This window comes from Myotis brandtii, unplaced genomic scaffold (assembly GCF_000412655.1).
Source record: "Myotis brandtii unplaced genomic scaffold, ASM41265v1 scaffold397, whole genome shotgun sequence".
NCBI lineage: Eukaryota > Metazoa > Chordata > Mammalia > Chiroptera > Vespertilionidae > Myotis > Myotis brandtii.
Window position 1 is genome coordinate 3,623,787 of NW_005365229.1, and position 16,810 is coordinate 3,640,596.

A 16,810-nucleotide genomic window follows, 5' to 3' on the forward strand; every position below is an offset into this window, starting at 1 on the left:
ATATATGTTGGCTCATGTGATTTTTTCCATGAGTAGCTGTTAGCCTAGTTTTGATCATGTGGCCTCTAGAACAAGACTTCCCTAGGAGAGAATCCTGGCTCTACATTCACAAGCTGTGTGACCCTGGGCAAGTGCCTTGACATCTCTGAACCTTGGTTTCCTCATCTGTAAAGGGGCATACAAACCTCCCCAGGGAATTAGCGTGTGGGTGCTGTTGGGGTGGTGCCTTCTAACCTGTCTGATGTCTGTAAGTGTCAAATTACCATGATGCCTGTGTGGTTGCCCCCGTCCATAGATGGAGAAACTGAGGCATGTTAGGGTAAGATGGTCCAAACAATAAACAGCCCAACAGGACTCGGAGCCCACGCCTCTGTGGCCCAAAGCTCCCGCTGAACCTTCCTTTGTTCTCCAGTAGGAGCCCAGGTCCCTGGAGCTGGCTGTCTCCATCCCCCTCTCTGCCCCATGTCCCTTTCCGGTTGGGCTTTAACTAGAATAATGGGCAGCCAGGGTGGGTCCAGAGTGCTTTCCTCACACCTGCCCCAACCAGTGAAGGGGCTGGATTGGGAACTGGCCCCACACCCTGAGGTGCAGCTGGGCTGGGCCCGAGAGAGATGAAGGCCCCACCTAACCCACACTGCAGGTTCCTGATGGTGGCCAACACCGTCATGGGTTAAATATTTGGGTTGAAACTCCCCACGGTCTCACAGGCCAGGCTAAGGACCAGTGGCTAAGGTGGGGCTGAGGGACCCGGAAGTGCTTACATTCCCCAGGTGGTCTGCCCGTCAGGGGGTGGGAGCAATGGGGGTTGGCCCATGACCCAGCAGCCCCGCCCTTACCCCTCCTTACCCAGATCCTCCATCCACAGTCCCCTCTACTGAGCCTTCCCGGCCACTCCACTGAATACCAGCTTTCTCTCTTGCAGGACTTCTCAGAGCCTTTACTGAGTCATAAACTTATGGAGGGGTTGGTTTTTCCTAACTGTCTTGACTGGCAAAGACTTCATTCAGAGAGTGACTTAGAAGCCTGGGATTCCTGGGACCCCACTTTGGGAAAGGCTGCCTCCTTGGTTGACTTTGCAGAGGGTATGGCCTGGGTCTTGTCATTCTCCCTGTCCCCCCTCCCGCCCCATTCTCCCACTTATCCCTCCAGAGCAGGCCCTCAGGCAAGGTTTGGGACGTGGATAGATAGACTTCTGTTTGCTGCACCCACATCTGCCTCCCGACTTCTCCCCATACCAGCAGTTCCTGCAGTGTTGGACCTCAAACTCAAGAGGGTATTAAGGTCCCCTGGGGAACCTGTAGAAACAACAGCAACAATAATACAGCTTCCTGGGCCCAGCTCTGGAGATCCGGGTTCAGAAAGTCTGGGTTGTGCCTGAGAATCTGAGGTTTTCATGCCACTGCAGATGGGTCCCAGGCCTTGATGTGAGGAATTCCACTCTGAAAGGGGGCAGCCCCCTTGGCTTGAGGGTCAAGAGCTCTGCCCTGGCCCAACCAAAGAGACACTCCCAGGACCTGTCTTTTTCATGGCCTTTCCTCATGGGAGCCTTCTGCCCATGAACCCACGTCTTCCTCGTCCTTTAGAACCCAGCTACTACCACCTCCTCCAGGAAGCCCTCCCTGATTACCCCTCTCCACCCAGCCTGTTAGGAGGCTCCTCTGGGCACACCCAGCTGCCGTGCCTGCCTCATTCTCGTGACTCTTTCTGTAAATGCTGATTTTCTTCCTGTCTCAGGGGTGAATTCTCCGAGGGCGAGGCTGTGTCTGCGTGTGGTGCTAGGCCGGGCACACAGTAGGTGCTAATGAGTGCAGGTGGAATGAAACTTCTGGCTGCTTGGCTGCTCAGGCCCCACTGTGGCGTTGGTACAGAAGGGTTTTTGATGGAGATTGGGGTACGTGGAGTCAGTATGAAAGGGTTTTTTCTGGAGATTGGGGTACATGGAGTCAGTATAAAAGGGTTTTTTTATGGAGATTGGGAGACTGAGCACTAATCTTGACCATCTGGCTGGCTGGGCGACACAACGATCAGTAAAGCTCTTTAACAACAACAATCACAAACCTTTGTGAGACTTGCTGGAGGTCCAGCTCTTTGCCTGTATAACTCACTCCCACTCATGACACCCCACCGTGAAAGGTGCTGTTATTCCATCTGACGCGGAAGCAGAGGCACAGAGGGGTACAGCAGCTTGGTCAAGCCACACAGCCAGAGCCCACGTTTGATTCCAGGGCTGAGGTCTTCCCTACCACAGTAGTGTTTGCCAGAGGGGTATGTGATGAGCTTTCGGGGTTCCTGTAACGGGAGAGAGCACCGAAACGCGGCTTAGGAAAGCCGTTCTGATTTCAGAACAGCTCTGAGAACTCCCAAGAGAAAGTCTCCGCTCGGTGTAACACAGCTCTGGCTTGGCCGTGATACATGCCAACCTCTGCTGTGAAGCAAGAGGGGGCAGGGCTGGGTCTTGAGCAGGCCACCAAGCGTCCAGCCAGAACCTCATGCTGCCATTTTATCTCCATGGAATTCTTTTTGGCGGTTACTTCCATTATGGCAAGGGCTTCTGGTTTTCTGTGTACAGTGGGGAGCTCAAGTTCACCTTTTAAGTAAATTTATTTAAATATAAAGACTATGTAGATGAAAAGAAAAGTACCAGGTATTTACTAGTAACAATAAGGGTGCTTGCACAAAAACTAGCACCTGAATGATTACAATAGCATGACTTAGAATGCCCAAATGTCCATCGACAGATGAATGGATAAACATGTGGGCTATCCATGCAGCGGAATATTATTCAGCCATAAAAAGGATACGGGGGTGCTCGCTTCGGCAGCACATATACTAAAATTGGAACGATACAGAGAAGATTAGCATGGCCCCTGCGCAAGGATGACACGCAAATTCGTGAAGCGTTCCATATTTAAAAAAAAAAAAAAAAGGATACGGGGTTTCTTTTCTGGGTGATGAAAATGTTCTGGAATTAGATAGTGATGATGTTGTGTAACCTTGTGAATATGTGAGAAGGCACTGAGTTATACTTTAAAAGGGTGAATTTTATAGTGTGTGAATTACATCTCAATAAAAAATATGGAAAAACGAATAAGAGTGTTCTGCCAACATGGCAAATAGAAGCAGCCGAGTGAACAGCCAGCGTAGGGGCTGATTTCCCCACCAGGTGCTGTCTTGTTTCCGTGGCTTGAGTGACTTCACCCTGGGGACGGCCCGGGTGGCAGGGCCCTGTGGGGACGTGGCCCCTGCCCCTTTCCCCTGCTCACCTCCTCCTCTCCTGCCCGCAGCATCTCCAACAAGGAGCTGTCAGAGCTGATCGATCAGCTGCAGAAGAATGCCGACCAGGTGGAGAAGAACATCGTGGACACGGAGGCCAAGATGCAGAGCGTGAGTGCCCGCACCTCCTCCCCGGTACCCCCCTCAGCCTGTGCCCCCCTCAGCCTGTGCCCCCCTCAGCCTGTGCCCCCCTCAGCCTCAGCCCCACTCCGGACCAGGGTCGTCTTGTCTTACGCAGAGGTTCCCACCTAGGGTCATTCTGCCCCCTGGGGCACATGTGGCGACATTTTAAGCTGTCACAACCTAGGGGGTGCAGTGGATGGGTATCTAGTCGGATGCTATTAAACACCCTGTAGGGCACAGGACCCCCCACCCCCCAAGGATTCAGCATCAGATGTCAGCAGTGCCGAAGTGGAAAAACCGAGGAGGAACCTTGTTATGGCTGTTAACACCAGCCCCCCACCCCGGGAACTAAGTTCCTGCCGCTTATTGGCCCCTGGAAGAGAACCACAGGTTCAGGAGGATCCCATGGTTAGGACCCTCTTTGCCACTTACTGTGTGACCTTGGACAAGCCACCTTACCTCTCTGTGCATGTGATTCCCTCTGCAGGGGTAAGAGTGATGGTCCCTATTGCCCAAGCTGCTGTAAAGAGTCGATGAGATTATTGAGTCAATGAGATTATTACGCAGGTGCTCATACTAGTATGTGAATTCCATCTCAATAAAAAATATGGAAAAACGAATAAGAGTGTTCTGCCAACATAGATCTATTAACTAGCAGGGCTCAATATTATCATCAATATCATCACTCTTACTTCTCACCCAACCACTGCCATTGCTCAGACTCATATGATCCTCCTCCTTTTTGAGAGAAGAGAGAGAAAGTAGCTGGGAAATCACTTTCCCTCTCTGTGCCTCAGTTTCCTTCTCCTCTCTGCCCATGGAGATAACTACAGTGCTGAGCTGTAGTTTCTCCTAAGGATGCTGTACCACGCAGGACACTGGAGCTGCCCTCGGACTGTGAGCTGCTAAGATGAAAACTCCACTGGCCCAGTGCAGTTGAGTTTATACCCATTTTGTAGCTGGAGAAACTGAGGTTCAGAGAAGGCCAGAGTAATAGTCAATGACAGAGCTGGCCCCAGAATCATCCCAGAGGTGGGGGAGTCAGATGTAGCAAATAGATTACAGGACACCAGTTAAATTTGCATTTCAGAACACAAATAACAATGTTTTCTATTATAAGTATGTCCCTTGTGCTATTTGGGAAGTACTTACAGTACGAAATTATCCATTGTTTATCTGAAATTATATTGTAACTGGACGATCTGTATTTCATCTGCCTTCCCACCCAGGGGGTGACTAAGAGGAGTAGGGGACTGCAGGGGGACAGGTCACGGGGGAGTAGGTCTGGCTGGTCCCAGTGCGTCCCCAGGGCCAGCCGAGGGCCAGTCCCAGGCAGCCCAGAGACCTGAGGGACTAGGTGGGCTGGGGGTGGCACAGCTGTCAGTGAGAAATGGGGACAGGAAAGGCAAGTGGGGATTCTGTTCCCTGCCAGGTACCCTTCCCTCCACTCCTCCCTTGCCCTCACCTGCCTGGCCACCTCCCGCTTCCTTGCCTCAGTGCCCACCCCACCAGCCCCTTTTCCTTCCGCCGCACGCTCCCACCCGGCTCCCCCTGTGACTCTTCACTCTGTCACACTCTGTTCTTTCTTAAGTGAAAACAGCTTTTGGGGTGTGGCCTTTCTTTCTCCTAATAAAAGTAATGTGTTCATCATGGCCATTTCAGGACTGGTAAACACGTATACGGAAGCAAGTTAAAATCATGCGTAATTCCACCCCCAGAGAGATCTATCAGCTATTAACATTTTAATGTATCTGACCTTTCCTTGCGTGTTGTGTGTGTGTATGAATAGGGTCTCTGCTTATTTGCTTAGAGTAATGACTCAAAACTAACAAGGATGTATTTGGGAGATAATTTTGAACTTTTTTTTATAATATATTTTTTATTGATTTCAGAGAGGAAGGTAGGGGGAAGAGAGAGATAGAAACATCAATGATGAGAGAGAATCATCCATCGCCTGCCTCCTGCACGCCCCACACTGGGGATCGAGCCCGCAAGCTAGGCATGTGCCCTGACCGAGAATCGAATCGTGACCTCCTGGTTCATAGGTCAATGCTCAACCACTGAGATACACTGGGCAGGCTGAACTGTTTTTTAACTTTGAATGAACAAACTCAGAAAAAAGAGACCACACTTTGAAGACTGCATGAACACTAATCTTCTTTTTCTTTCTTTTCTCTTCCTGTTTTTTTTTTTCCAGAAGAAAACATCATTATTGATTTAATTACCCCAAAGTTCTGTAGAATTCTCCTAATTTTAAAAAAGATTTTTTAAAATTGCTTTTTAGAGAGAGAGGAGGGGAGAGGGAGAGAGAGAGAGAAACATCAATTGGCTGCCTCCTGCATGTCCCCTAACAGGATCGAGCCCACAGTCTGGACATGCGCCCTGACCGGGAATCGAACCGAGGACCTTTCAGTAGATGGGATGACACCCAACCAACTGAGCCACACTGGCCAGGGCAAATTTCCCTATTTTTTAAAATTGAAGTGAGATTAGCATTACATAAAATAATCACTTAAAGTGAATAACTCAGTGGCGTTTCGTACATTTGCAGTGTTGTGCAGCCACCACCTCTGTCTGGTTCCAAGGCATTTTGTCACCCAAAGGGAAACCCCACATGCACCAGCAGTCACTCTTCCTCCCAGCCCCGCAGTCACTCCTCCTCCCAGCCCCGCAGTCACTCCTCCTCCCAGCCCCGCAGTCACTCCTCCTCCCAGCCCCGCAGTCACTCATCTGCTGTCCTCATTGTGGATATTTCATCTAAACAGAATCATACAATACGTGAACTTTTGTGTTTGCCAAAATTTTAAACGTGCAAAGTTGGAAGGTGGCATAGGGTACAGCCAGATCCCTGCCGCCCAGATCCCCCCAGTGACGCCTGCTGGCTACTCTCCGTCACTATACGTGTGATGCATTAGATATGTCGCTCCCTGTGATATTTTCAGTTTTAAAAACCCTTCTTATTGAGGTGTAACTTACATAAGGAATGTAGAAAGCATCCAAATGTAAAGAGTTCAGCCGATTGAGTGTTTCTATCAGTAGGCGCCCGCGTCACCGCCGCTAAGTCCAGATAGAGAACATTTCCCAGAAGCTCCCCATGACCGTCCCAATCCACCTCCCCCGAGGGAACCCCCGTGCCGACTCTCTCCGTGGTTGGGTCTGCCTGACTTGGGACTCGAACACCTCACCTCCAGGGCATTGAGCTAGATGTTCCTTTCCCGGCTTGGCTAGCATGCTTGGAAAAGGCTTGCATGAATTAGGTAATGACTAATTTACTTCCTCCTTTTGCAGAATAAGTCTTTGACACTCTACCTGCCCAAGTGACTGGTGATGAGGGAGCAGATAAAATTCCACCCAAGCCAAGAACCATGATGTTTTGTTGTAGTTTTTTAACTGGCCAGACTCACCCCGGGTAGAGAGGTGGCCCAGCCCCTTGGCCTTCTGACACCTGGGCCTCACCTCCAAGCCCCGCCTGCCCTGGCCCGCCGGGGGTGGCCGGGAGAGGAAGTGATGTCTTGACTCTGTACCTCCACTCACTCCTTTTTTTCTTTAGTCATTTCTTTCTTCCTTTCTTGGCCTTTCTTGATAGCTTTATTGAGGCTTATTTTAGACACCAGAAAAGCTCTCACTCGGTGTACGATGCAACGACTGTGAGCAACTTCACTGAGGGGCACAGCTGTTTCCATCAATTGGTCCCTGACCGTTCTCGTCCCCCAGTAAGGTCTCCTGTGCCCGTTTGTTTACCACTGATTCCCATTTCCATGCAGCCCCTGCAGCCGCTCACCGTGTTTCTGTTGCCACGGGTTTCATGTACACGGACTCCTACGTGATGTGGCCTTTCGTGTCTGGCTTTTCTCACTCCCTTCGTTTCTGAGGCCCTTCCACGTGCGACAGTGGTTCCCTCTGTCCACTGCTGTGGGCACCTCAGTGCCCCTTCTGAAGCAGGTGTTTCTTATTCCCATGGCAGAGGGAGACACCGAGACCAGGCCGGGGAGGGCACTGGCCCCTACAGGACCCCCTGTGACACCTGGTCTGTCCTCAGCCCAGTCACTGACTTATCACCACGTCCCCTGTCGGCCTGGTGTCCCCAGGGCCTGGCACAGTGCCCGGCCAGTCTTCACGAGTGTTAAGGGCTGTGTTTAGAAACCTGCCACCCTGACCGTCTGTTCATTGTTCTTCCCTAAACAAGCAAGACCCCGGACTCAGTGACTTATTGCTTGTTCCCCCGAGATGTGCACCCACTGTGCTCATTCTCGCCACGTCCCAGCTCGGGCCACCTCAGCGCTCACCTGGGCTGTTGCAGGGGCTGCCTGCCCTCTCAGCCTGTACTCCTCCCTGCAGAGCCAGGAGGCATGGCTTTTAAAGATACGTGGGGCCATGTCACTTCCCTCCACAGAGCCACTCCATGCTCTGGCCCCCGCCCCACCGCCCACAGGTCCTTTGTGCTCTGCCCTGGCCTGCCCTGCCCTCCTCTCAGCTTCAGCCATGGTGGCTTCAATCACAGCTTGCCTTTTCCTGCCTCAGGGCCTTTGCACAGGCGGTTCCCTCTGCCTTGACCCCTCTTCCCTTCCGGCCTTCATTCTTACCTGTGTCCCCACCTCAGAGGGGCCCCACTGACCACCGGAGCTCACGCAGGTCCCCCTCACTCCACCTCTGGTGCGCTTCCTGGGTAAACACTGACCTGCACGAACTTGCAGCCACCTTGGTGAGGTTTACCTGTTGACATGCCTTCCTGGTGGCCTCCCCACTGGGCTGGGCTGCCTCCCAGAGCCCCACACAAGCAGGCATTTGGGCTCTGTTTGCTGAGGGGCTGGAGGAGAGGACAGGCCTGGCTGGGGAGCCCTCCCGTCCCTGCAGACCCACGGAGCCCCTGTCTGATGTCCCCCTCTCTTGTGCCTCTCACAGGACCTGGCCCGGCTGCAGGAGGGCCGGCAGCCCGAGCACCGGGACGTGGCCCTGCAGAAGGTGTCGGACTCGGAGAAGCTGCTGTACATGCTGGAGGCGGACGCGGCCATCGCCAAGCACATGAAACACCCCCAGGGGGACATGATCGCCGAGGAGTAGGTCCCTCTGCTTCAGCTCTGAGGGGGCCGCCTGGCCGGGCAGGAGGGCCGCAGCCCACCCGCACTCAGGAGCCGCGTCAGGGCCTCTCGAGGGCTAGCTAGATGCCAGGCACATGCCACACACTCTGTTATTCTCATGACAACCCACTTGCTGTCGGGGAGACGGCTCGGAGCACTGGTGTTCCCTGCTCTGCTCATAGTGTGACCCCAACTTCCTGACCATGCTGTCCGACCTCCTGGCTTTTGAGCACGCTGTCCCACCCGGACGCCCACCCGGCCCCATGCTCATGGCTCTTGCCTTAGCTCCATGTGGCTAAATCGGCACCTACGACAGCAGGCGCCAGGGTCTCCCAGTGCCTCGCAACCCCCTGTGCTCGTCCCTGTCATGACCCACGCCCACTGTGGCCCTTGCTAGATGGTGGGCTCCAGCCTGTTTCTTCCAGAACCTTCTATGGCCCGGGGCACACAGTGGGCCCTGGGGAAGTGTTAATGGAAGAAGGAAGGAAGTAGGAAAGTAGATAGGAGGAGAGCGCGAGTGTTTATCTGGAGCCCAAGGCCCTGGTACCCTGCCCTCCCAGGACCCTGGGCAGAAAGTTGGGGGGCGGGGGGTTAAGGTAGTGCCCTGCCCAGCTAGCCCGCTAACCAGGGCGGCCGCTCTCCCACTCAGCATCCGTCAGCTGAAGGAGCGTGTGACCAACCTCCGTGGGAAACACAAGCAGATCTACAACCTGGTGGTGAAGGAGGTGGACCCACAGGTCAACTGGGCGGCGCTGGTGGAAGAGAAGCTGGTACGGCCCTGGCTGCAGCTGGGGAGGGGCCGTGTGTCGGGGGAGAACCCCACCATTTAATGTCACCACAGTCACGCGGAGGTAGTCGTGTTGCTGATGTTTTCTGATGTTTGTCAATGAGGAGAGCGAGGCTCAGAGAGGTGCAGTGCCTGACCCAGAGTCACACAGCAGAGGTGATGAAGATTAAGATCCTCCTGGGATCACCCTCCAGTCCTGGCTCGGTGGGGTCCTGGCAGGCTGGCAGATGTCTGGCCAGCACTGCTCTTCCCATGCCCTGGCTGGCCCATCACCACGGTGGAGGGGCGCGCCCACGGGAGCCCAGAACCCTCGTTTAGTGGTGTGACGCTAGGCTCAGCCGTCTGTGAAAACGGGCAGGGTAACCGTGCGAGATTAAATGAGATGACATACAGATAAAGGTGACAGCCTCTCCCTGTGTCCCTCACGGGGCCACTTGGCTCTCTCCCTGGCTGGTCCTGTGAGGAGGAGTCCCGGCCCCACCCCTGCGTGCACTGTCTCCATCCTCCCCTCCCAGGACAAGCTGAGCAGCCAGAACTTCGGAACAGACCTGCCGCTGGTGGACTACCAGGTGGAGCAGCACAACATCTTCCACAACGAGGTCAAGGCCATCGGGCCCCACCTGGCCAAGGACGGGGGCAAGGTGGGCGCCTGTGGTCGGCGGGACCCGGGAAAGGAGGGCTCACACCTGCACCCCGCCCTAACCCCTGTCCTCGGCTCTGTCCTCAGGAGCAGAACAGCGAACTCCAGGCCAAGTACCAGAAACTGCTGGTGAGAACAGGGGCGGAGGGGCTGGGGCAGGAGGCGTGTGCAGTTCAAACAGAAAGGAGGGAGGGGAAGCGGGAAGAGATGGTACCCAGGGCCCCTGCCTGAGAGGTGCCCCAGCTTGCCCTGAGCTCATGGAAAACCCCAGTAGATCCCATTTACTTATTGGGGTACAGCCTGTCCTACCGTTTTGCTTCTTGTTTCTTTATTAAGCACCTTCTGTGTGCCAAGTTGGATGCCACATACTTTACAAGCAAAAGTTTCCTATTTTCAAAACCTTTAAGGAATGAATTCTTTTAGAAATGCACAAGTGGTGCATGAATGCTTTCTTGTTGCGGACGTTTCAAACGCCCCAGCTGTGGGAATGCGTGGAGGTAGAGCACAGCCGTGGGCAGGCTCTGGGGCCAGACTGCCTCCACCCCTGGTGGGAGGGGAGACCTTGAACGCGCTCCTTAGCCTGGGGGCCTCATTTTCCTCATCTGTAAAGTGGAGTTACTGCGAGTCCCTGTCTCATTGGATTGCTTTTCAGATGGCGTTAGTTAATGTTGGAGAAGATCTTTGCACAGTTTGGGCTCCTGGTGGCCCCATGTATGTGTCAGCTGCTGTTCTTATTTGCAGAGCAAAATGTAGCCGTCCATCCTCCCCGCCTGCCCGGCCCTTTCTCAGATGTTAAGCCCTAGCAGTTTCTACGGTTCTAGCCATCTAAACAATGACCTGACAGAGATAAAGCGGAAGCCGTAGCTGCTAATTTTTTACTGAGCACCAACTCTATGCCGGACTTTGGGCCCTGCTTGGCTCCCCTCTCTCAGTGCTGTCATCCTCATTGTGCAGATGAGTCCCTGGGGCTCCACACAATGTCAGTGCCATGAGGGTTCTGTCTGCTTTGCTCACTGCTGTATCCCAGGGCCTGGAGCAATGCCCAGAACTTAGTAGGTGCTCAGTAAATCTTTGCCGAAAGAATGAATGCGTTTCAGAGGGTCAGTAACGTACCCACAGGGGTTCGGCAGGGCCAGAGCCGGCCGCTGCAGGTGTGGAGAGAAGTCTCAGCCCTGTCCCCACCCTGCAGGCGGAGTCGCAGGCGCGGCAGCAGCACCTGAGCTCCCTGCAGGACTACATGCAGCGCTGCACCAACGAGCTGTACTGGCTGGACCAGCAGGCCAAGGGCCGCATGCAGTACGACTGGAGTGACCGCAACCTCGACTACCCCAGCCGCAGGCGTCAGTACGAGGTGGGTGCTGGGGCCTGGGGGTGGGGGGCAGGGGCCAGAAGGGACCATGAGGCTGCCAGGCTGCGCACTGAGCCCCCTGCTGCCCCTCCCCCCCAATGCAGAATTTCATCAACCGGAACCTGGAGGCCAAAGAGGAGAGAATCAATAAGCTGCACAGTGAGGGAGACCAACTGCTAGCTGCTGAGCACCCTGGGAGGAACTCCATTGAGGTGTGTGCGCACCTGGAGGGGATGCCTCCTCCGGGGTGGCCTCAGGGCAACCTCTGCTGTGGGCCTCCTGGACTGGGGCAGCCCCCAAGATGGGGGGGGGGGAAGTGTCCGTCTGTCTGCCTGTCTCATTATTCTGTCCTCTCATCTTGCTCTGACCCTGCCTCCTCTCATTATCTTGACCCTTTGTCACGTCCTGCTCTCGCCCCCCCCCCCCCCCCCCCCCCCCCCCCCCCCCCCCCTGTGTCAGTGTCCTGGGGCTGTCCTAACAATGACCACAAACTGGGTGGCTTTAAACAACAGGATGTATTCTCTCGTAATTCTGGGACAGAAGGGTAACATCAAGGTGTTGGCGGGCTTGTTCCCTCTGGGGGAGGGTTCTTCCTTGCCCCGCTCCCTGCTTCCGGCTGCGGCAATCCTTCCCTGGCTTGGCCCTGCATCACTTCTATCTACACTACTGTGCACAGGGCCTCCCCCTTGTATTTCCTCTTCTTACAGCAACACCAGTCATTAATTTCGGGCCCATCCTAAATCCAGGTGATTTCATCCTGAGATTCTTTAACCAATTACATCTGCAAAGACCCCGATCCCAAATGAAGTCACGTTCTAAGTTTGGGGTGGGGAGATACCATTCACCTTCGTGACAATTTTTTAAAAGCACCACTTTGGGCAGACACAGCCCCTCCTGTGCCTTATGCACTGTGCAGCCCAGGCACCTGTGCAGGGCAGCCCTGCTCGGCTCCATGACATGTCCCCTCTCTCTCCTCTTCCCACCCCTGGGGAGCAGCTGGCTGCCCCTGTGGGAGCCACACCCATGCAGATGCCGGATGCCCTCTCCCCCGCCCTCTCTGGTCCGGAATCCCACAGGCCTCTTCCAGTGCCCCAGGCACCCACCCAGCAGTGACACGCCCCCTTCTCTGGCAGGCTCACATGGAGGCCGTGCATGCAGATTGGAAGGAGTATCTGAACCTGCTCATCTGTGAGGAGAGCCACCTGAAGTACATGGAAGACTACCACCAGGTACCCCGGCCTGGGCCCACTGGTGGGAACACTCAGGGCCTTCGTGGCCCACTTTTGGCCTCCATGCTACTTCCTCGGGAGCCTTGCAGGGCTGTCTTCCTGGGCCTCCGCTGCCCCCGCTGGACACGGGTGTGCCTCCAGCTTGCCCGGCCCTGGCCAGTCTTCCCTGGGGGCCAAGGCTGGGGGGTGAATTCACCAGGTCAGTGTGAGGCCAGGAATGAATGTGTGGGTTTTCATTTTGGTAAAATATATATAATATGAAATTTGCTATTTTAGCCATTTTAGCATACAATCCAATGTGATACAACCATCACCACTGTCTTTCCAAACTTTTCGTCACCCCAAATGGGAGCTCTGAGCCCGCTAACAGTCACTCCCCATTCCTCCCTCCCCCAGCCGCGGGTAACCTCTGATCTATTTTTCTTCGGGCTGCCTATTCTAGATATTGCATATAAGTGGAATCACATGCTACATGGCCTTTGTGGCTTCTCTCACTGAGTATGTTTTCAAGGGTCATCCATGTTGTGGCATGAATCAGAATGCCATTCCTTTTTACGGCCATGTAATATTCCCTTGCGTGGACAGACCACATTGTGTTTACCCATTCATCTGTTGATGGAGACCGGTTGTTTCATAGGAATGTGTTTTTTAGGAAGAGCGGCGGGTGACTAATGATTGTGTGGTCTGGGGACGCTTGAACTCAGATGACACTTCTGTAACTCCTGGTTCGGTGTCTGAGCCGTGCTAGGCTGTGAGATTCACAGGATCCCAAAGTGCCATTCGTGGCTGCAGCCCAGGGCACAGCTGACAATGAGTGATTCCAGAGTTGATGAACTAAAGAATGGGCAAGAGAATTTTCTAGAACAAAGTGGGGCAGCTTGTCTTCCATGTATCAAAAATGAAAGCATAGCATTATCAGGGTGTCCCTGGCACAAAGAGGAATGACATTTAAGAGCTCCAAAGGTCATCGGTGTGCACTTAAAAGTTAACGGGTCGCAGAGTTGGTCACGTGGACTGGCGGGAAGGGACCTGGCTTCTTCCCATGAGGCCCTCTCGGGAGCCAGGCCTGGGCGGGCTGTGTCCACGAGCAGCAGAGCCTGTGGACTCAGGGTGAGTGGGAGGCCCAGCCCCGACTGGGATTGGACTTGCAGCCACAGCCAGGATTAGCCAGGTGTCCTAGTTGCTTCATGTTCGTAATTGGGCCACCTGGTCTCCTAGTTCCACAAAGACATGAAGGACGCTCAGGAGCTGCTACGCAAGGTGGATTCAGACCTGAACCAAAAATACAGCCCTGACTTTAAGGACCGATACCAGATTGAGTTGCTGCTGCGGGAGCTGGATGTGAGTGATGGTCCCATGAGTGACTCCGGGTGACCCCTCCCTGCCCTCAGCCCCAAGCCGGCCCCCCACAGCTCTCCTCTGCTGCCTGGCCCCCACCCCCCGGGGGAGGCTGCATGATCTCACTGTGGCATTCCCCATGCTCAGGACCAGGAGAAGGCTCTGGACAAGTATGAGCACGTGGTGCAGGGCCTGCAGAAGCGAGGGCAGCAGGTGGTGCCCCTCAAGTACCGCCGGGAGACGCCGCTCAAGCCCATCCCCGTGGAGGCCCTCTGTGACTTTGAGGGTGACCAGGTGAGCTGTTGCCCAGGTGCCCCAGGCAGGCCAGGCCCCAATATGCCTCTTTTCATGTCACTGGAAGGTCTTAGGGTGACATCGCTAAATGAGGGCCTCAAACGTTTTCAGGACCCCTGTCATTGGGGTCATTCTCTGCCAGGCCTGTCCCCTCCCCTCCCGCCAATAGCTAGCTGCCTTGGTCTTGTGTGCTATCAGCTTAGCAACCCCAGTCATTCCAGCAGGAGTGCCAGGGAGGGTTCTCACTGGCCCAGTTTGACTCGTGTCAGCCTCAACCAGTCACTGTGGTGTGCGTCAGGGGATAATGCCATTCTCTCATTGGTGGGCCCGTCACATGTCCACCCTGAGTAGTAAAGGGCTGGGAATGGAGAAGGAGAGGCCACATGGACTGGGAATGGGGGCAGTTCTAGTCCTTCCCAACTAGGGCACGATGTCTTGGGAAGGATCTGAGAGATGGGCTGACTCCCCAGGTGCCAGAGTTGGTGGGCAGGACCAAGGTGGCCTCTGGGCTCCCAGGCTACCAGCCAAGGCGGGTCTCTCTGTGCCTTCTCACTGTGTGGCCTGCCCATGCCAGGGCCTGATCTCAAGGGGCTACAGCTACACCCTGCAGAGGAACAACGGAGAGAGCTGGGACCTCACTGACAGCGCGGGAAACACGCTGACCGCCCCAGCCGTCTGCTTCATGATCCCCCCCACCGACCCCGAGGCCCTGGCTCTGGCCGACAGGTACAGGCTAAGGAGGTAGCCAGCATGGACTGGCCCCACCCCTTGGGTCCCTTCATTGCCCTGGTAACACCCCCACACCTGTACCCACTTGGAGGCTCAGTGGGACAGGGGCGGATCCTGTTGGCCCGACTGACTTGCTATGTGTGAATGTCCAGCTGTGGGCACAGTGCAGCGAGCACTTTCTCTGGAAGTGCTTCTGGGCCTTTGCACATACTGTTCCCTTCCCCTGGACACCTACTCATTGCCTGGTCAGCTCAAGCCTTTTGGCTTGACTCAGCTCCAGGGTCACCTCTTCTGTGAAGCCTTCCCTGACTGCCCCCTTGCCTAACACCTTGCTCCACCTCCTCCCTCCCGCGCACGCCCTGCTCTTGATCAGGGTGCTTTGTGTAAGTGTCAGTCTCCTGGCAGGGGCTCCTTGAGGTTTACTGTCTCCAGGGCCTTGTTCAGGACCTGGGGCAAAGTGAAAACCCAAGAACTTTGTTGAGTGAGTGACTGGGAATGCTTCATTTACTCATTCAGCAAGTATTTATTGAGCACCTGTGTGCTGCTCCCTCAGGGGTAACATCTTAGTAGGGAAGGCAAAGGAACAAACAAGATGATTTTAGGAAGTAAGACTTGCTACGAAGAAGAGAGAAAGAAAGGGGCGAAGGAAGGAAGGGGTCCGTCTGAACCCTTCAGGCCAGCGTTTCAGCAAACCTTTGTATGTGTTGTGATTTAACTTTTCAAAGCATTTTGATGGCCGCCTGACTCCTCTGGGCTGTTGGCCCAGCCGAAGTCCAGGGTCTTGCTCCTGAGGGTGGAGGGGCAGTTGGCTGCCCTGGATCCAGTCCATTTTTGCTCTCACAGCCTGGGCAGCCAGTACCGGAGTGTGCGGCAGAAGGCAGTCGGGACCAGGAATGCACTCCAGCAGCGGCATGAGGTGCTCAAGGCAGAGAACCCTGGAGGTGGGTGCCAGGGCCACTGCCCCGTCTGTGGTGGGTCAGGGAGGAGGCAATGGACCCACGGTCTGTGCTGCTGAAGGGACAGCATGGGTCAGGCCTGGCAGGGGTAGGGGAGGCTGAGCCAGCCCTGGACGTCCCAGCTGGCCTCCTCGGCCCCTTCCCTGCGACTCATGCCCCCAACTGACACCCAACTCCGATTTCCGTCCGGCAGACGCCTCTGACCTGCAGGGACGGCAGCTGCTGGCAGGCTTGGACAAGGTGGCCAGTGACTTAGACCGGCAGGAGAAGGCCATCACAGGGATCCTTCGGCCACCGCTGGAACAAGGCCGGGCTGTGCAGGACAGCGCCCAGCGGGCCAAAGACCTCAAGGTACCACCAGGCTGGGGCCCCTGCTCAAGCTCCCATCTCCACCAGCCTTGTGTCACAAGAATTCCTGAGTCATGGGGGGCGGGGGCGGTGCTAGGCCGGGGATCAGGAGGTGCCTGAGCCTGGTGCCCTTCTTCAAACACGTCCGGGGAGAGGCCTGGGGAGGCCCGTCTCTGCGTGTTTGATGCCCGAGTAGCTCGGTGCCAGGTGGTCGGGTGGGAACAGCATCCACGCTCCTCTCTCTCACAGACGGTCTCCCTAGTCATCAGGCGCCCTCTGTGGCAGGGGTGACCGTGCTTGGTTTACAGAGGAACTGGGCTTGGAGAAGGGGCCTCACATCACGGCTGATAGAGGCTGTCAGGGCCGAGAGGATGCCCAGTAGAGGGTGGGAGCAGAGGCCAGGCCCCACCACGTCCCTTCCTAAGCTGCTTGGGTCCCCAGCTGTGAACAGGGAGAGAAAACGTGCCTCCCTCATGGGGTTGCCCCCAACAATGAATGAAGTCACTAAATGTGGTGCTTGGAACAGCGAGTGCTGGGTAACTGCCTGTTCATTTCATTCCCTTGTGAGTCCCCTGCTTGGTCAGAATGCCCGGGGTGCTCAGTACACATGCAGACTCAGGCTCCCAGGCAGGGCCCAGGCCTCGCATCTCCATCAGAGCTGCCCCAC

General features: G+C 55.3%; 1 protein-coding gene across 1 annotated transcript in view; it reads left to right on the forward strand.

Annotated features, from left to right (window-relative positions):
- The first annotated feature begins 2,981 nt into the window (after positions 1-2,981).
- PPL (periplakin) overlaps positions 2,982-16,810 on the forward strand; it is a 24,398-nt gene continuing 10,569 nt past the window's right edge. Inside the window, exons 1-14 of the mRNA XM_005873004.2 lie at positions 2,982-3,004; positions 3,222-3,384; positions 8,299-8,453; positions 9,124-9,244; positions 9,777-9,902; positions 9,989-10,030; positions 11,091-11,252; positions 11,354-11,461; positions 12,383-12,478; positions 13,697-13,819; positions 13,964-14,110; positions 14,685-14,836; positions 15,683-15,780; positions 15,989-16,146. Coding sequence (XP_005873066.1) covers positions 2,982-3,004; positions 3,222-3,384; positions 8,299-8,453; positions 9,124-9,244; positions 9,777-9,902; positions 9,989-10,030; positions 11,091-11,252; positions 11,354-11,461; positions 12,383-12,478; positions 13,697-13,819; positions 13,964-14,110; positions 14,685-14,836; positions 15,683-15,780; positions 15,989-16,146 — 1,674 coding nt within the window. The remainder of the gene's footprint in view (positions 3,005-3,221; positions 3,385-8,298; positions 8,454-9,123; positions 9,245-9,776; positions 9,903-9,988; positions 10,031-11,090; positions 11,253-11,353; positions 11,462-12,382; positions 12,479-13,696; positions 13,820-13,963; positions 14,111-14,684; positions 14,837-15,682; positions 15,781-15,988; positions 16,147-16,810) is intronic.